The 11,515-nt window shown below is 43.0% G+C and overlaps 2 protein-coding genes across 2 annotated transcripts in view; one reads left to right on the forward strand and one right to left on the reverse strand. All coding sequences in view use genetic code 11, as the record gives it.

Annotated features, from left to right (window-relative positions):
• EGR_07461 (Abhydrolase domain-containing protein 3) overlaps nucleotides 1–646 on the reverse strand; it is a gene marked incomplete at both ends in the record, with an annotated part of 3,905 nt that extends 3,259 nt beyond the window's left edge. The window contains 4 exons of the mRNA XM_024496710.1: nucleotides 49–94; nucleotides 130–297; nucleotides 334–497; nucleotides 539–646. Of these exons, the coding sequence (XP_024348850.1) occupies nucleotides 49–94; nucleotides 130–297; nucleotides 334–497; nucleotides 539–646 (486 nt within the window). The remainder of the gene's footprint in view (nucleotides 1–48; nucleotides 95–129; nucleotides 298–333; nucleotides 498–538) is intronic.
• A 911-nt stretch (nucleotides 647–1,557) lies between these two features.
• Nucleotides 1,558–11,515, forward strand: part of EGR_07462 (Lysophospholipid acyltransferase 2) — a gene marked incomplete at both ends in the record, with an annotated part of 32,439 nt that continues 22,481 nt past the window's right edge. Inside the window, 3 exons of the mRNA XM_024496711.1 lie at nucleotides 1,558–1,623; nucleotides 1,657–1,802; nucleotides 1,880–2,050. Coding sequence (XP_024348851.1) covers nucleotides 1,558–1,623; nucleotides 1,657–1,802; nucleotides 1,880–2,050 — 383 coding nt within the window. The remainder of the gene's footprint in view (nucleotides 1,624–1,656; nucleotides 1,803–1,879; nucleotides 2,051–11,515) is intronic.

Here is an 11,515-nt window from a genome sequence, read left to right on the forward strand (position 1 = left end):
TTCGAGGCGTCTACATCCAACGAAAACGTCAAATCTAGTAGTACTCACCTTCAACTTGCGACGACAGCCCCCGCGATTGTTTAAAATAACACACCTAGAAGAGGCTAGTAATGAGAACAGAGTTCTCACCTGTATTTGCATCGATTGATCTCCTTAACAATGCTGGCAATGTAGTGGCAGCAACCACAACCAGCTAGACCGGGCAGTAGAGCAACGATCGGTGTGTCATCCGCCATTCCTTCAATGTTACTCCACGAAAGTGTCATATCCCCACCATCTGAAAAGCTTATGACCTCTCTAACGGATAATAAGACGTAAAAATCAAAGCCTTACTTTTCGTAGTTTACCTTTTCAACGCGATGGAATATGGGTCTCAGTATCGTCTGCACTCGACCAGTGAAACCAAAAACAAAAGGTGAGTAGACTTCATTAAGGAAAGGAACGTATGAATGGAAGAAATCCACGAGTTTCCGAGAGTGACCATACAAAACAGGAGACTAGATAAACGGGTAATGAGACGAAAGAAGGTCAAATGTACCGAACGAGCAACAAAGAAATAGTAGGCCACGTAGGCCCCAATTAGACTAGAAATTAGGAATTTTGCGTTGCACGCGTTAGTTATGAAATAATCACAAAGTGAAGGCATGTTTTTCAGCAGACCAACATCCCGAAAGCGCCAACACAGTACCCCCGCCAGATAAACTCACTTTAGCCGCTGTTGCAAGGCCTACATATCCTAATTTATCAAGAGACACAAACAAATACCATGTGATATGCAGCCATTGCTAGCATGCACCATGGTCAAGCAAATGTAGTGTCTGCATGAGAATTAACGTTACTATTAAAACCCAAATAAATGCTGAATTTTCTTGTAACTAATCGAACGGTGAAGAATGTGATCCAATAACAAAAGTGGGTTTGGACCTACCTTGCAGTTGCTTTGTTATCTTTTGATAGATTAGCGTCATATTTGTGTTTGCAAAAACTGTTAGTAACATCCTATTATGGCCAAGATTTACTGGCCTTTGCTTGGCGGTATCTCAGTCGTCTTGAGGTCGGGACATTAATTTTTAGAAGAATGTGACATAACTTTAAAAGTTGTGTTAACAAGTGAGAAAAACTTTGCGTATTTAATGGCAAACAAGCTGCTAATACTAAAGGCATAGTGGGGCAGAAAATTGTTTTTTGACTTTCTTTTGCATATTAACTAAAATTGCTGTTTTACCAGTTTGTTAAGCTCCTGCCGAAACAATTTTATTTGTGGGTAAACAAGGCAATTGAAATAGAGATGTTTGGCATGATAATGTAAATATGACAGCTGCTTTAGTTTCCTTGTGCATATAACTAGCAGATGGTATGCACGATAACTTTTGTTTAATGTTGTAAAACACCTTATATTCCTTTCCGTCTATCTTCTTTTCTACACAGGCATATTATTTGATTTAAGTCAGATCAGTTAATTAAAACACCCTTAAAGGTCGGGTTTGTCACATGGGAGTCCGCGCACTTATCTCGTTGTATTTATTATTCCCTTTACCTTGAATCAAACTCTGCCCAATGGAGGTCAACGTAGGTAACGATTGGAAAGTGGAAGATGTGCAAAGCCCAGTGCGTGCGGACAAAGTAATTTGGTAATTTTGTAGTCATTCGTTTTAGGTCATTTTTCTAGCATGCATGGTAACATGCTGTGTATTTGGGTTTTTCTTTCACAAGTTTTGCAATCCCCGTAAATGCTCACCCACAACCCGACACACTCTCTCGTTCTGTGTCGGTTATTTGATCGCCTTCCTCTGTTATGGAGTGTAAGTTGACTTCTGTGCGTATTGTCGCTTTGATTCGTTTTCTTGTCAACTCAACTGCTGGACCTGTTTAACTTCAGACGAAGTGGTCACCTTCTCGCCATGTCTTCAACCGTCTATCTCTTGCTACATATCTTCTCGCCTAAACGGGCCTTCTGGACATCTTTCCTATTTTGTCTCACCTACTCCAGTTGGGCGCACCTATATCGCATGAAGTTCGACTATGGTGGCTACTCAGCTGATGTTTCTTTGTGAGTTTCTTGCCTTCATAAATGTGTGTCATGCATTTTGTTCTGCCCCTATCTTCCTTCTACGAGACCTTTATATCACACACCCAAATCTGCTTCCCAAACTTACTCAGACTGCACGATCCATTCATGAACTAGTGTTTTATTACCACTTTTGATTACTCGAAGCTTGTGATGTTTGCATTTTTTTTTCCTTTTTATAGTGGCACCAGCAGACACCATATTAGTCACCCCGCCTTTTTACCGTAGTAGACTTGATTTTCGACTCCACTCTACAATTACCAAACGAAATGGCATTTCCTTGTGCTGGGTAAAATGCACCAATAATTGTTCACTTTCAGTGCCTGTGTTAAGCAGCTTTGGTCTCTTGTTAACTTAGTCACCGGTGCATTCCAGTTTTGCCTCTCCTTTCCCTCCTGGTGACCATGCACAACGTACTAGACATTACGCTTTGGCATTAACACTATTCTCGGGGCATAACTGCCACACTCCCTTCTACCGAGGATGTATACTTGAATTCCCGTTTTCTGTCATCACTTAGAGGTACCCTAGCTTTGGTAGATTTCAAGCCTGGAGTACATTATTGGTTATTTGCGGTGTCATTTATTCCACTGTTAGTGTGCCATCTTGCGTTGCAGAATCGTTTAAAATATTTTGCCAAAGGGAAGCTTATCTGTAGCTATTTCCTTTTTTTGCACCAAAACGTCAACTTTCGGCAGTGATACTATTTCGTAAACATAGCTACTACCAACATTGTTTTCTGGTCTATTGCATGATCTCTTGGAAGTATCTTGACGATTTAAATTGCCTCTTTATCCCTTGTTACCACTTCGAAGTCATAGGAATCGAATCGATCTACTCGGAGAGCCGTTTGATGCCACCCATTTCATCGTCCGTATAATTGGGCTTGTACTGACTATCGCTTAACCATTCAAACGTCTTTTGGCCTTTTGTTGGTTCGTCAAAGTGGGCAAAGGGTGAAGTCAGCTGGAGTGGTGTGGCTTACACCCCGGTCGAAGGTGTTTTTAGCGGTATATTTGCTATTTGATCTGCTTTGGCGTTACTAAGAGTGCTAAATTCAAACTGGGACACTTGGGTTCACGATGAACGAACTTCAGCAAACAAAGATTGTACTTATTTTTTGATCTGGTCCCTGCCTGCACTCGTAAATTTTTTTAGGTGTTGAGCTAGCGCCTGGACGGAAGAATTAGCTGGTACCGCTGGAACGTTTTAGGGCAGCTTACCACCCTTTGTCTTGATGTCCAGCGCGCACCGTCTCCTTGCAACTGAAACTTCTTGAATGGTTGTGCTTCGCCCACTTTTCCCACAAGACAATACGCCTCTCACACTTTCGCCACTGGTTATCTGTCCACTATCCAGTACCAGGGTTTCCACGCCCTCCATATTCACAGGAAGGACCGATGTGATGTAGGTCGGGAACGAATCTGTCCTTGCTGGGATCATCAGTCAAATGTCCATTTGTCCTCAAGAGGTTTCGACTGATCCAACGTCCTAATAGTGCTGATCTTTCTGTCACCGTACTTGGACCTGAGGTCTTCGTACATGTAGAGATCCGCGGTAACGACATCTTCATTCATTACCATTACCAGGAATGTTGCCTGCCGGTGTGATTAATGGTATGTGAACCGGGCGAAGAGATGCGCACTGGCCATTGCTGTACACGATTGGATACTCGCACCTCTGGAAATGATGCTGCTCAATCCAGCATCTCGTGTCTTTAAAATAAGCCGTCCCTTCCTGACTTGAACGTGGCTGCTGTAGGAAGTTATTTACGCGATTCCTCCAATTGCATATTTACCAACTTGATAAATTTGGTTTTAGTGGTCCATTCTACGAATGGTCACCTCTTACTTTCCTCGTTGTTCCTTCATGTTCAGACGTCAGCATTTTTCTTCGAATCGGGCTCGCATCTTGCTACCGTTCGACTTCTAGATGCTTTTTGGGTTGTCATTTCAAATACCTAACTTACCAAAGGTTGACTTTTGGAGAATTAGATGCCCTTTTGCATGAAAATAACGGAGAAGAACTCGTCAGAGTCATTATTTCAAGATTCACTATTCACTTAACTTTAATGCCATCAATTGAACATTCGTCACCTCGTTAAATCTCTTGTAAATCCCTATAAAAGGCCTATTTCTCGTGTAATTTGATGCCAAAGCCTTTGCATCTGTTGTGGTCTTTTAAATGCGAATTTTATGTTCTTGGTGTCAATGCCTCTCCCACAGAACTGTACCCAAATCCTACTTGCTGTTCGTTGGCAAATTTTCTGTCATTTATCGGTCTCATTCATGAGTTGAGGAAAAAACACGATCGTTTTGGTTTTGCTGAACTTCCTCCAGTTTTGAATTGGGCTAACCCTTTGTACAGTGGCAACTCGGTTCTTCTTCATGTCAACAACTTCCTGTGGATGGTTAGTCCGTGTCGACTTCCCTTCCGGTCATTTATTCCATTAATGTTCAAACTTATTTTTTTCTTTTTGATAATCCATAAAAGCTCCTCCCCACTTCGAGTCAACTAGTCGTCTAGGTTGTCTTCCTTTGGTTGAAATTTTTGAGTTGTTTGATTTCATTTATGCGTCGAATCTAACCAATGCTTTGGTTTTGTTTGATTTGACTTGGTGGTTAATTAATTGGTGCCACATTTTGAACTTGTTTGATGTGGGAGGGTTATTGTAACCCCCAGTATGATTGTCATTAGATGTTAGCTCCCTTCCCCAATGTAAACAGTTGAATTGCTAGTCTGATTTTACATCTCCTCATCAACTATCGCCTCTTCCCAAGTCCACTTTCCAGTGTAGTTGTACTCCTCTCTCAGCACTTCGAGTTGGCGTCTCTTCGATTCTGACTATTCGCTCCGATGTTGAATCGGCCCAGCCCAAGGCTAATTTTTGATGTACTAGGCTTTATTAACACCTCCATGTTCCAAATGTTTTGTGATGCCAACATAGCACCATTAAGCTAGTTCACCTCCTCCAACCTAATTCGTTTCATTTGCGTGTCGTGAGGCCCCCGACGTAAAAGTCGGGCTGCCGTGTTTATGTTACGATGTGTTGAGGGGATAAAAGTAAACTCGCATTGTTCTATCTCATAAAGTAGTCATCCCAGGGACATTTGCTGATGCTTTTTAGTGTTAAGAACAGTTTATTTATGATAGGCGCCACATTCACTGTTGTCACTTGAACTTTCATCCCACTTACTCATTGCTTGGTAACCTTTTGAATTTACCATGGCTTCACATTGTATAGACGGCTTTGTGCTGTCGGCTCTATTGTTTTCGCCCTTTGAAGGCTATAAAATCGCAATTTCCTTGCAATTTATTCCCAACTTTCCGTTTCCTTCTACACTATCGGTAAAAGCTGTTTGCTCCGCTTTTAGAAGCCCAGTAGGCAGCGTAGCACTTTCAAATTGGACTATTTTACAGGCCGTTCCGTCATCCGGGCATCAGAAGGTGGTAACTGAGTTAGGTTTTGCTGATGTACCACGATTGGACATTACGATTTGATACCTTGGCGGAGCAATCAGCCGACAGAATCTCCATCCTTTCGCTGCAGGGACAGTGCATTCTAATGCCGCCAGATAACCTGATTACCAAGCGAAAAATTTCTGGTAGAAATCTGGCTTGTATGAAGAGGGCATGGTGGATTGGGACACTGAGTATTCTCGACGTAGCTAGGTAGGGCAAATCTACCACCTTTAAGGCGTTATTTGGGGTGGGATTTTGCCTCGATATGTTTGGAAAGTCTTTGGAGACATAAATCGGCGGCTTAGATGAACCAACCTTGGATATACTTTGAATCTGACTTTGTATGGTGTAGTGCAGTGTTGGTACAACTTTTTCCACCCATATGAACATGGTAAAACGAAGGTGGTGGCACTTTTTATGTCTCATTCTCAAAATACTACTCCTCTCAAATTGACATCATGGATGATGGTTCCTGGTTTTTTTGTTGAGTTGATTGGACAGTGGGATTGAGAAATGGTTGGATGAGCATTCGCATGGGTGGGAGGACGGATTTTAGATATCTAGCCAAATGGATAAAGCTTGGGAGGATTAAATATGGTTAAATTGATCAATTTATCCGAATTGGAAAGTTAGATTGTTTGTTGAATAGCCTTAGTAAGAATGGGTGAGTAGGAGATGCGTGGAGTGGCACCAAGATCAGATAGAAATGTTTTGATGGATAAGTGGTTGAGTCAGTGATGACCGAGTTCCCGAATGGGTGACGAGATTGCCAAATGAAGTGGGCGCTTGCCTCAGAATCTCATTTTACAATCATAATTGCTTGAAGCACCGCCGAGCTGCTGTTTTCACATCTGTCAAATGCGCATAAATGGATGGCTGAGCAGATAAACCCGCCTCTATTCCTTTGTCTGGGACCGCCGGTATCAGATCATAAAGTAGGCATTCGTTCAGTGATACAATCTTGCTAAACAAACTGACGGACAGCGACTTGCGGTATCAAAGAGATGGTTATCTGGAGAGGTGGGGGGAATGAATTAAAGCGCTGCACTGTCCCCTCTCTCGGTCTGGGTGGGGCTCACATATTGCTCTGCAGTAGCTAGCTGGGCTATAACTCTTCGCTTTTTTCAACGCGTTTGCAACACGAGGGCGCGGTACAATAATCTCACTCCACTTTTTCATTTCTAGTCCATTTTTAGGTCACTCATCAGTATACACTTTAAGACTGAAAAATGTTTCTATTTTTATCAAATATGGTGTGTTCGTAGTACTACTTCTCCCCCATCTCGACGTCTGATTGACTGACTTAAGGTCACTCATTGCCAATTACGACGACTAAGTGTCTTTGTCAAAATCGGTGTATGCCTCTCGGACCAATTTGGTCGTCTTACTTCTGCCTTATCTTTAAATCTGATTGGTTTTTTCAAGATTAATCGCCTCTTTAACTCCAGAGGAATTTACCCCATCTTCTTGATTTCGCCTTCAAAATCTTTGTCGACCTCTGAATGTATGCGATATATTCTACTACTCCTCGTTGGGGTTCCTCATTTGGCTGATCAAAGGCATCTCGTCACGCCTGCCTCACATCACCGCCGGCATATTGGTTAATTCAAAATTGGCTCATTTCTCAGCATTGGAAACCTGTTAGCTTACTCAAGAGGAGAATATGATATGAATGGGTGCTTTGTGTACCCACCTCCGTTCTTCCCGTATTAGCTGACTCATGACGTGATCTGCACCTACTCAAGTTCACATCGTGCCGACTTCCTATTCAAAAATCGCCTGACTGTGAGTTTGCGTGCACCGATCTTGGTACATTTAAGTGTGCTTTGTGTGTCAAAATCAAAACCATCGCTTGGGGGGGAGTTAGTTAATAGGATAGAGTTGTTTCTCAAAGGAGGATAAAGAAAAATACCTAGGCGTTTTTCCGCTGACGAAAACCCCAAACTCGTTCTGTTTTCGAGTGATCCGGTGGGTTAGTTATCCGAGGGCCTCTGGACTTCACTCAGTTCCGTTTAATGCAATTGCTGGACAATAATTCCGATGAAAAGGGGACCCAAAGCATTTAGTTGGCAAGACGTGATGACTCATAACCGAGTTGTTTTGAAAGGAGCCGCATTTTGGGGATTCATGCATGTGATTTATCGTATCCATGGGGCTGCGATTTTAGACACTTCCGTTGAATGGAAGACGGCCAGTTGTGGCTTCTTGAACACATTTTGCTAGCTGCTCAACTGCCTATTACTGTTGCTTCTACTCAGATCCCAAGTGCCTTTAAGGTGGAAAGAGGGTGAATTCCGTCTCCGTAGAACCCCAATCATAGCTTTCTGCTCAATATTCATGCCACTATTTTGGCTTTGGATGGTTCCGACGGATGGAGTGGTCAGAAAAGTCCCCTCCTTCTTTTACAGTGACGTCGTTAAGCCTAGATTTTTCTTGTCTGCAGCTTTAAGCTAGAAGGTTTCCTTATTTAAACCTAAAAGATGCCTACCTTTCTCATTTCTCCTTTATTATGTAGTAGGTTTTTTATTTCAGACCTTGAATTTCCTCGACGAAATTGCAAAAATGAAGGGTAAAAATGCACAATGGCTTTTCTAATCCCTGCTAAAATCCAGAATTCAAAAATTCCAAAGTCCCCGCCTCGTCCAGTCGACTTCCTGAAAAGATTCCTAGCTACGGGGCAACATTGGATAAATTTACGCCTAAGAAGGCACTCGAAAAGGGCGTTTTGAGGGGTCATTCCGAAAGTACCGCCTAGTTGGGCGATAAAGTTGATCACGTCTGGCCCCAGATTGATAAAAGTAACATTTTTCCAAGGTTCAACAAATTTTATGGTACCTTCGCTCCAATTGTGGAATAACTGTGTCCTTTCAGTTGCTGTGACTGTTAATTGCACTCTCCAGACCCCAGTGAATTGCCCTTTTTAAGGGTATATCGGAAGGGATGCCTCTGCGGCGGTTGTTTGCCTTCTAAATTAAGAAAACCACAAACACACACATCTACACAACACTAAACCTTGGTGTAGGTGATTGCCAATGAGAGGAAGTTTTCATAACAACAGGCGAATTATGAGCGTCGTCGGCGATTTCACACGATGCCCTTCATTTTGCTGGGTCTTGTCGCTTTTTGGTAAGGGTGCAAAAAAAGACAGAGAAGGGGAAAGTTGAACTTTTACTGCCGTTGGTTTCCTCCCCTGTCTGGCAGTAACAGCAAAAATGAATGTTTTTGTTTTGCTATCTCTCTCCTTGGGATAATTGTGACTCCCTGTTAACTTCAACGTATCCCCTCCATCCTGCCAAGTTTAACTCCAGCTCGGTTCCGAAGTACACACCAAAATGGCAGATAGTGTGAGACCGTTCAGTTTTGCGATTCTTTGATCTGTACTTCCTTGGGTTTCTTTGTACGTGACCTTACTTGGGTCGTCGTGTCTTTTGGAAGGAATGGAGCGAATACATTTATGCCTTGCAGAAGTCATAATCAATCTGGCGGTTGCCAAGACCGCCGATAGACGGTACTTCCACGTAACCTCAATTTCTTGCACCCTTGGAGTGGTCTCATCTCCTCTGTTGTAATTGTCCAACTTCGCAATTTTTTTCTCCTGACAGTCTCCAGTGGCTTAATATGTGAATGTTGCCTGTTTTGAAAGCCATTGATGCTTAAGCGCAAGTTATCAACTTGACCCTCGTTTGAATGTTTCCGTCAGTCTTTCTTAAGAATATAGTTCATTTTTGGTAGAAAATAAGGAATTGGTGGTCGCAGAATTTTGCAAAAAGGTAGTCTGGAGGTAGCTTTACTCCCTTATGCAGTGGTGGCTTTCTAGGTTACGTGTGAGTCTTTGAATGAGGGTCAATTTGATCTAAAAATACTTGTTTAGTTTTATTTTGCCGTAAAATTTGTTGTGTTGCTCAAATTAGTGCTTCCTTGTCCCTGATATAAATCTAGAATTCTCTCCGTGTTGAAGGCAATTCTAAATTGACTCTTTTTTGAATGCGAGTGAAATTATTCATCGGGATTAACTAGGGGGCATCCACACAATAAGTACGGCTGAGATCCATCTGCTGGATACGGAAGAGTTCAGAGGTGGGTAAGAAAAGCTTACGTGTAAGAAGCAGGCAGAATTAGGGAACTGAAGAGAAAGCTCTACTTGGTCGACGATGCAAGATCACATGCTTCATACTCCAAGACTTGGGATGAGATGATAATAAAACCTCATATTTGTCATACCTACTCCCCCGTCTCTCCACATGATATTTCACAATGCTCCGAGGCATCGTCCTATTGCTATGGCTTGTCACTACCACTCCACCCTCATACAATCACGTGGCCAATAGAAAGTGCAGGTGAGATGGAAAGTTAGGTTACCAGGGGCAGGTGTTTCCATGAATTTGGGTTTATCAACGTGAAAATCACACCATACTCTTGCCACCTTGCCGTCATTTGGATATTTCCACGAAAGGTATTCTACATTTGTGGCTACCTCACGAGGCATTAGTTAACTTACCCTTTTTTTTACGCCTCACGTGTCTGTGGCATTTACATCGCCTGACATGTCTTTAGAGTCTCCCATACACTCACCGGCCAGTGAACACGTCCCTCTTACTCTGCCTTCCCATTTCCCTATAATATACGCCTAACGAGAGCGGGCAGCCAGACGTCGAGAGGCAACATTTGGTCTCCTTAGCGTTCCTTATCGTCACCTCACTCACTAGTTGTTTCCCCACTTAACCACCTTGCCTCTATATAAACTAATGTGCTACAGTCATTCATTCCTCTGTCATGGGGCGAGATAGATGCCTCTCATATTATTTAACACATTGACAAAAGACACCGCACCCACTTGCTCCGCCTTTGCCTTCACTGTGTGACAGTCATCGGTTGGAGTCGACCCAAATAACCTCATTTGCAAGATGTGGAATGCAATGGTTGTGTTTCACACCCACGGAACGAGGCTTCAACCTTCACTTCATGGCTAAAATACCTCCCCATCGAATCGCCTACCTTCGTCGCGATCAATCATGCTTTAACGAAGGTGTGAAGATGTGGCACATAATGGTGACTTGTTTTAACATGTCTGTACATCCTACAAGGGTGTTGTCATCTCGCGTTGGGGTAAAAAGGCTGCGAAACCTATGCACAAATTGCAATGAACGGTCATCCACTCGGATCACGCATTGTCTGTGTTTTGTGAGGGGAGAACTGCCAATTCGAAAAAGACACTCTTGGGTCAAAGCTGTTGTTAAACATCTCCCAAGCTTACGAAAGAAGTGATAGGTAGACCTTTCAGGTGGGCATGAGGAGGGGTGTTGCTGCTGAAGCGGTACAACTACGATGTCGGCAGTGGCGATGTGTTTACAGAGATCTGTGGACCGTTGTCATGTTTTTAGCTTTTGACGCCACTATTTAGTTACGACACTCAGCAATGAAGTTGAGGTTGTGTTGCCCACTCTAACACACACGTACATTTGAAAAGATGCCACATCCTATGAGGCGGGTCAAGCAGAGACCAGAATAGCTGATTTATCAAAATTATTGGCGAAAGCGCTTTCACATCTGGACCCTACACATTTCTTCCTTCTTGCTGAATCTGTTCTAGCTCCAGTTATTCTTGAGACAGGATTTGCTATTACCACATCCCCCCTTTCACCTTACACTTCTCCTTCAATAGGAAACAGCAGTGTCTCGAGGTAAACAACCACAGATTAGTGAGTAGTGCCGCGACAGGCTTTTATTATCCATCAACGTTTCTGTGGTCCTCTTTTTATGCACTCCAAAATCGTAGTCACCTTGATGGCAATTAAAATGAGCCACAAGCACGCACCAAGCACATTCAATACAGTCGGAGAACTAGGAGCGCGTTTAACCCAGAAAGAAGGCGAGTAGGAAGAGGAGAGGGGGAGGGAACATAAACAGGAAAACGACTCAATTTAGCCAGATGAAATGACGGTAGCATGTGCTGCGTTTGTTGTCACACTAGCCGCAATGGACATC

This window comes from Echinococcus granulosus, assembly GCF_000524195.1.
Source record: "Echinococcus granulosus chromosome Unknown EG_S00078, whole genome shotgun sequence".
In the NCBI taxonomy this organism is placed as follows: Eukaryota; Metazoa; Platyhelminthes; class Cestoda; order Cyclophyllidea; family Taeniidae; genus Echinococcus; species Echinococcus granulosus.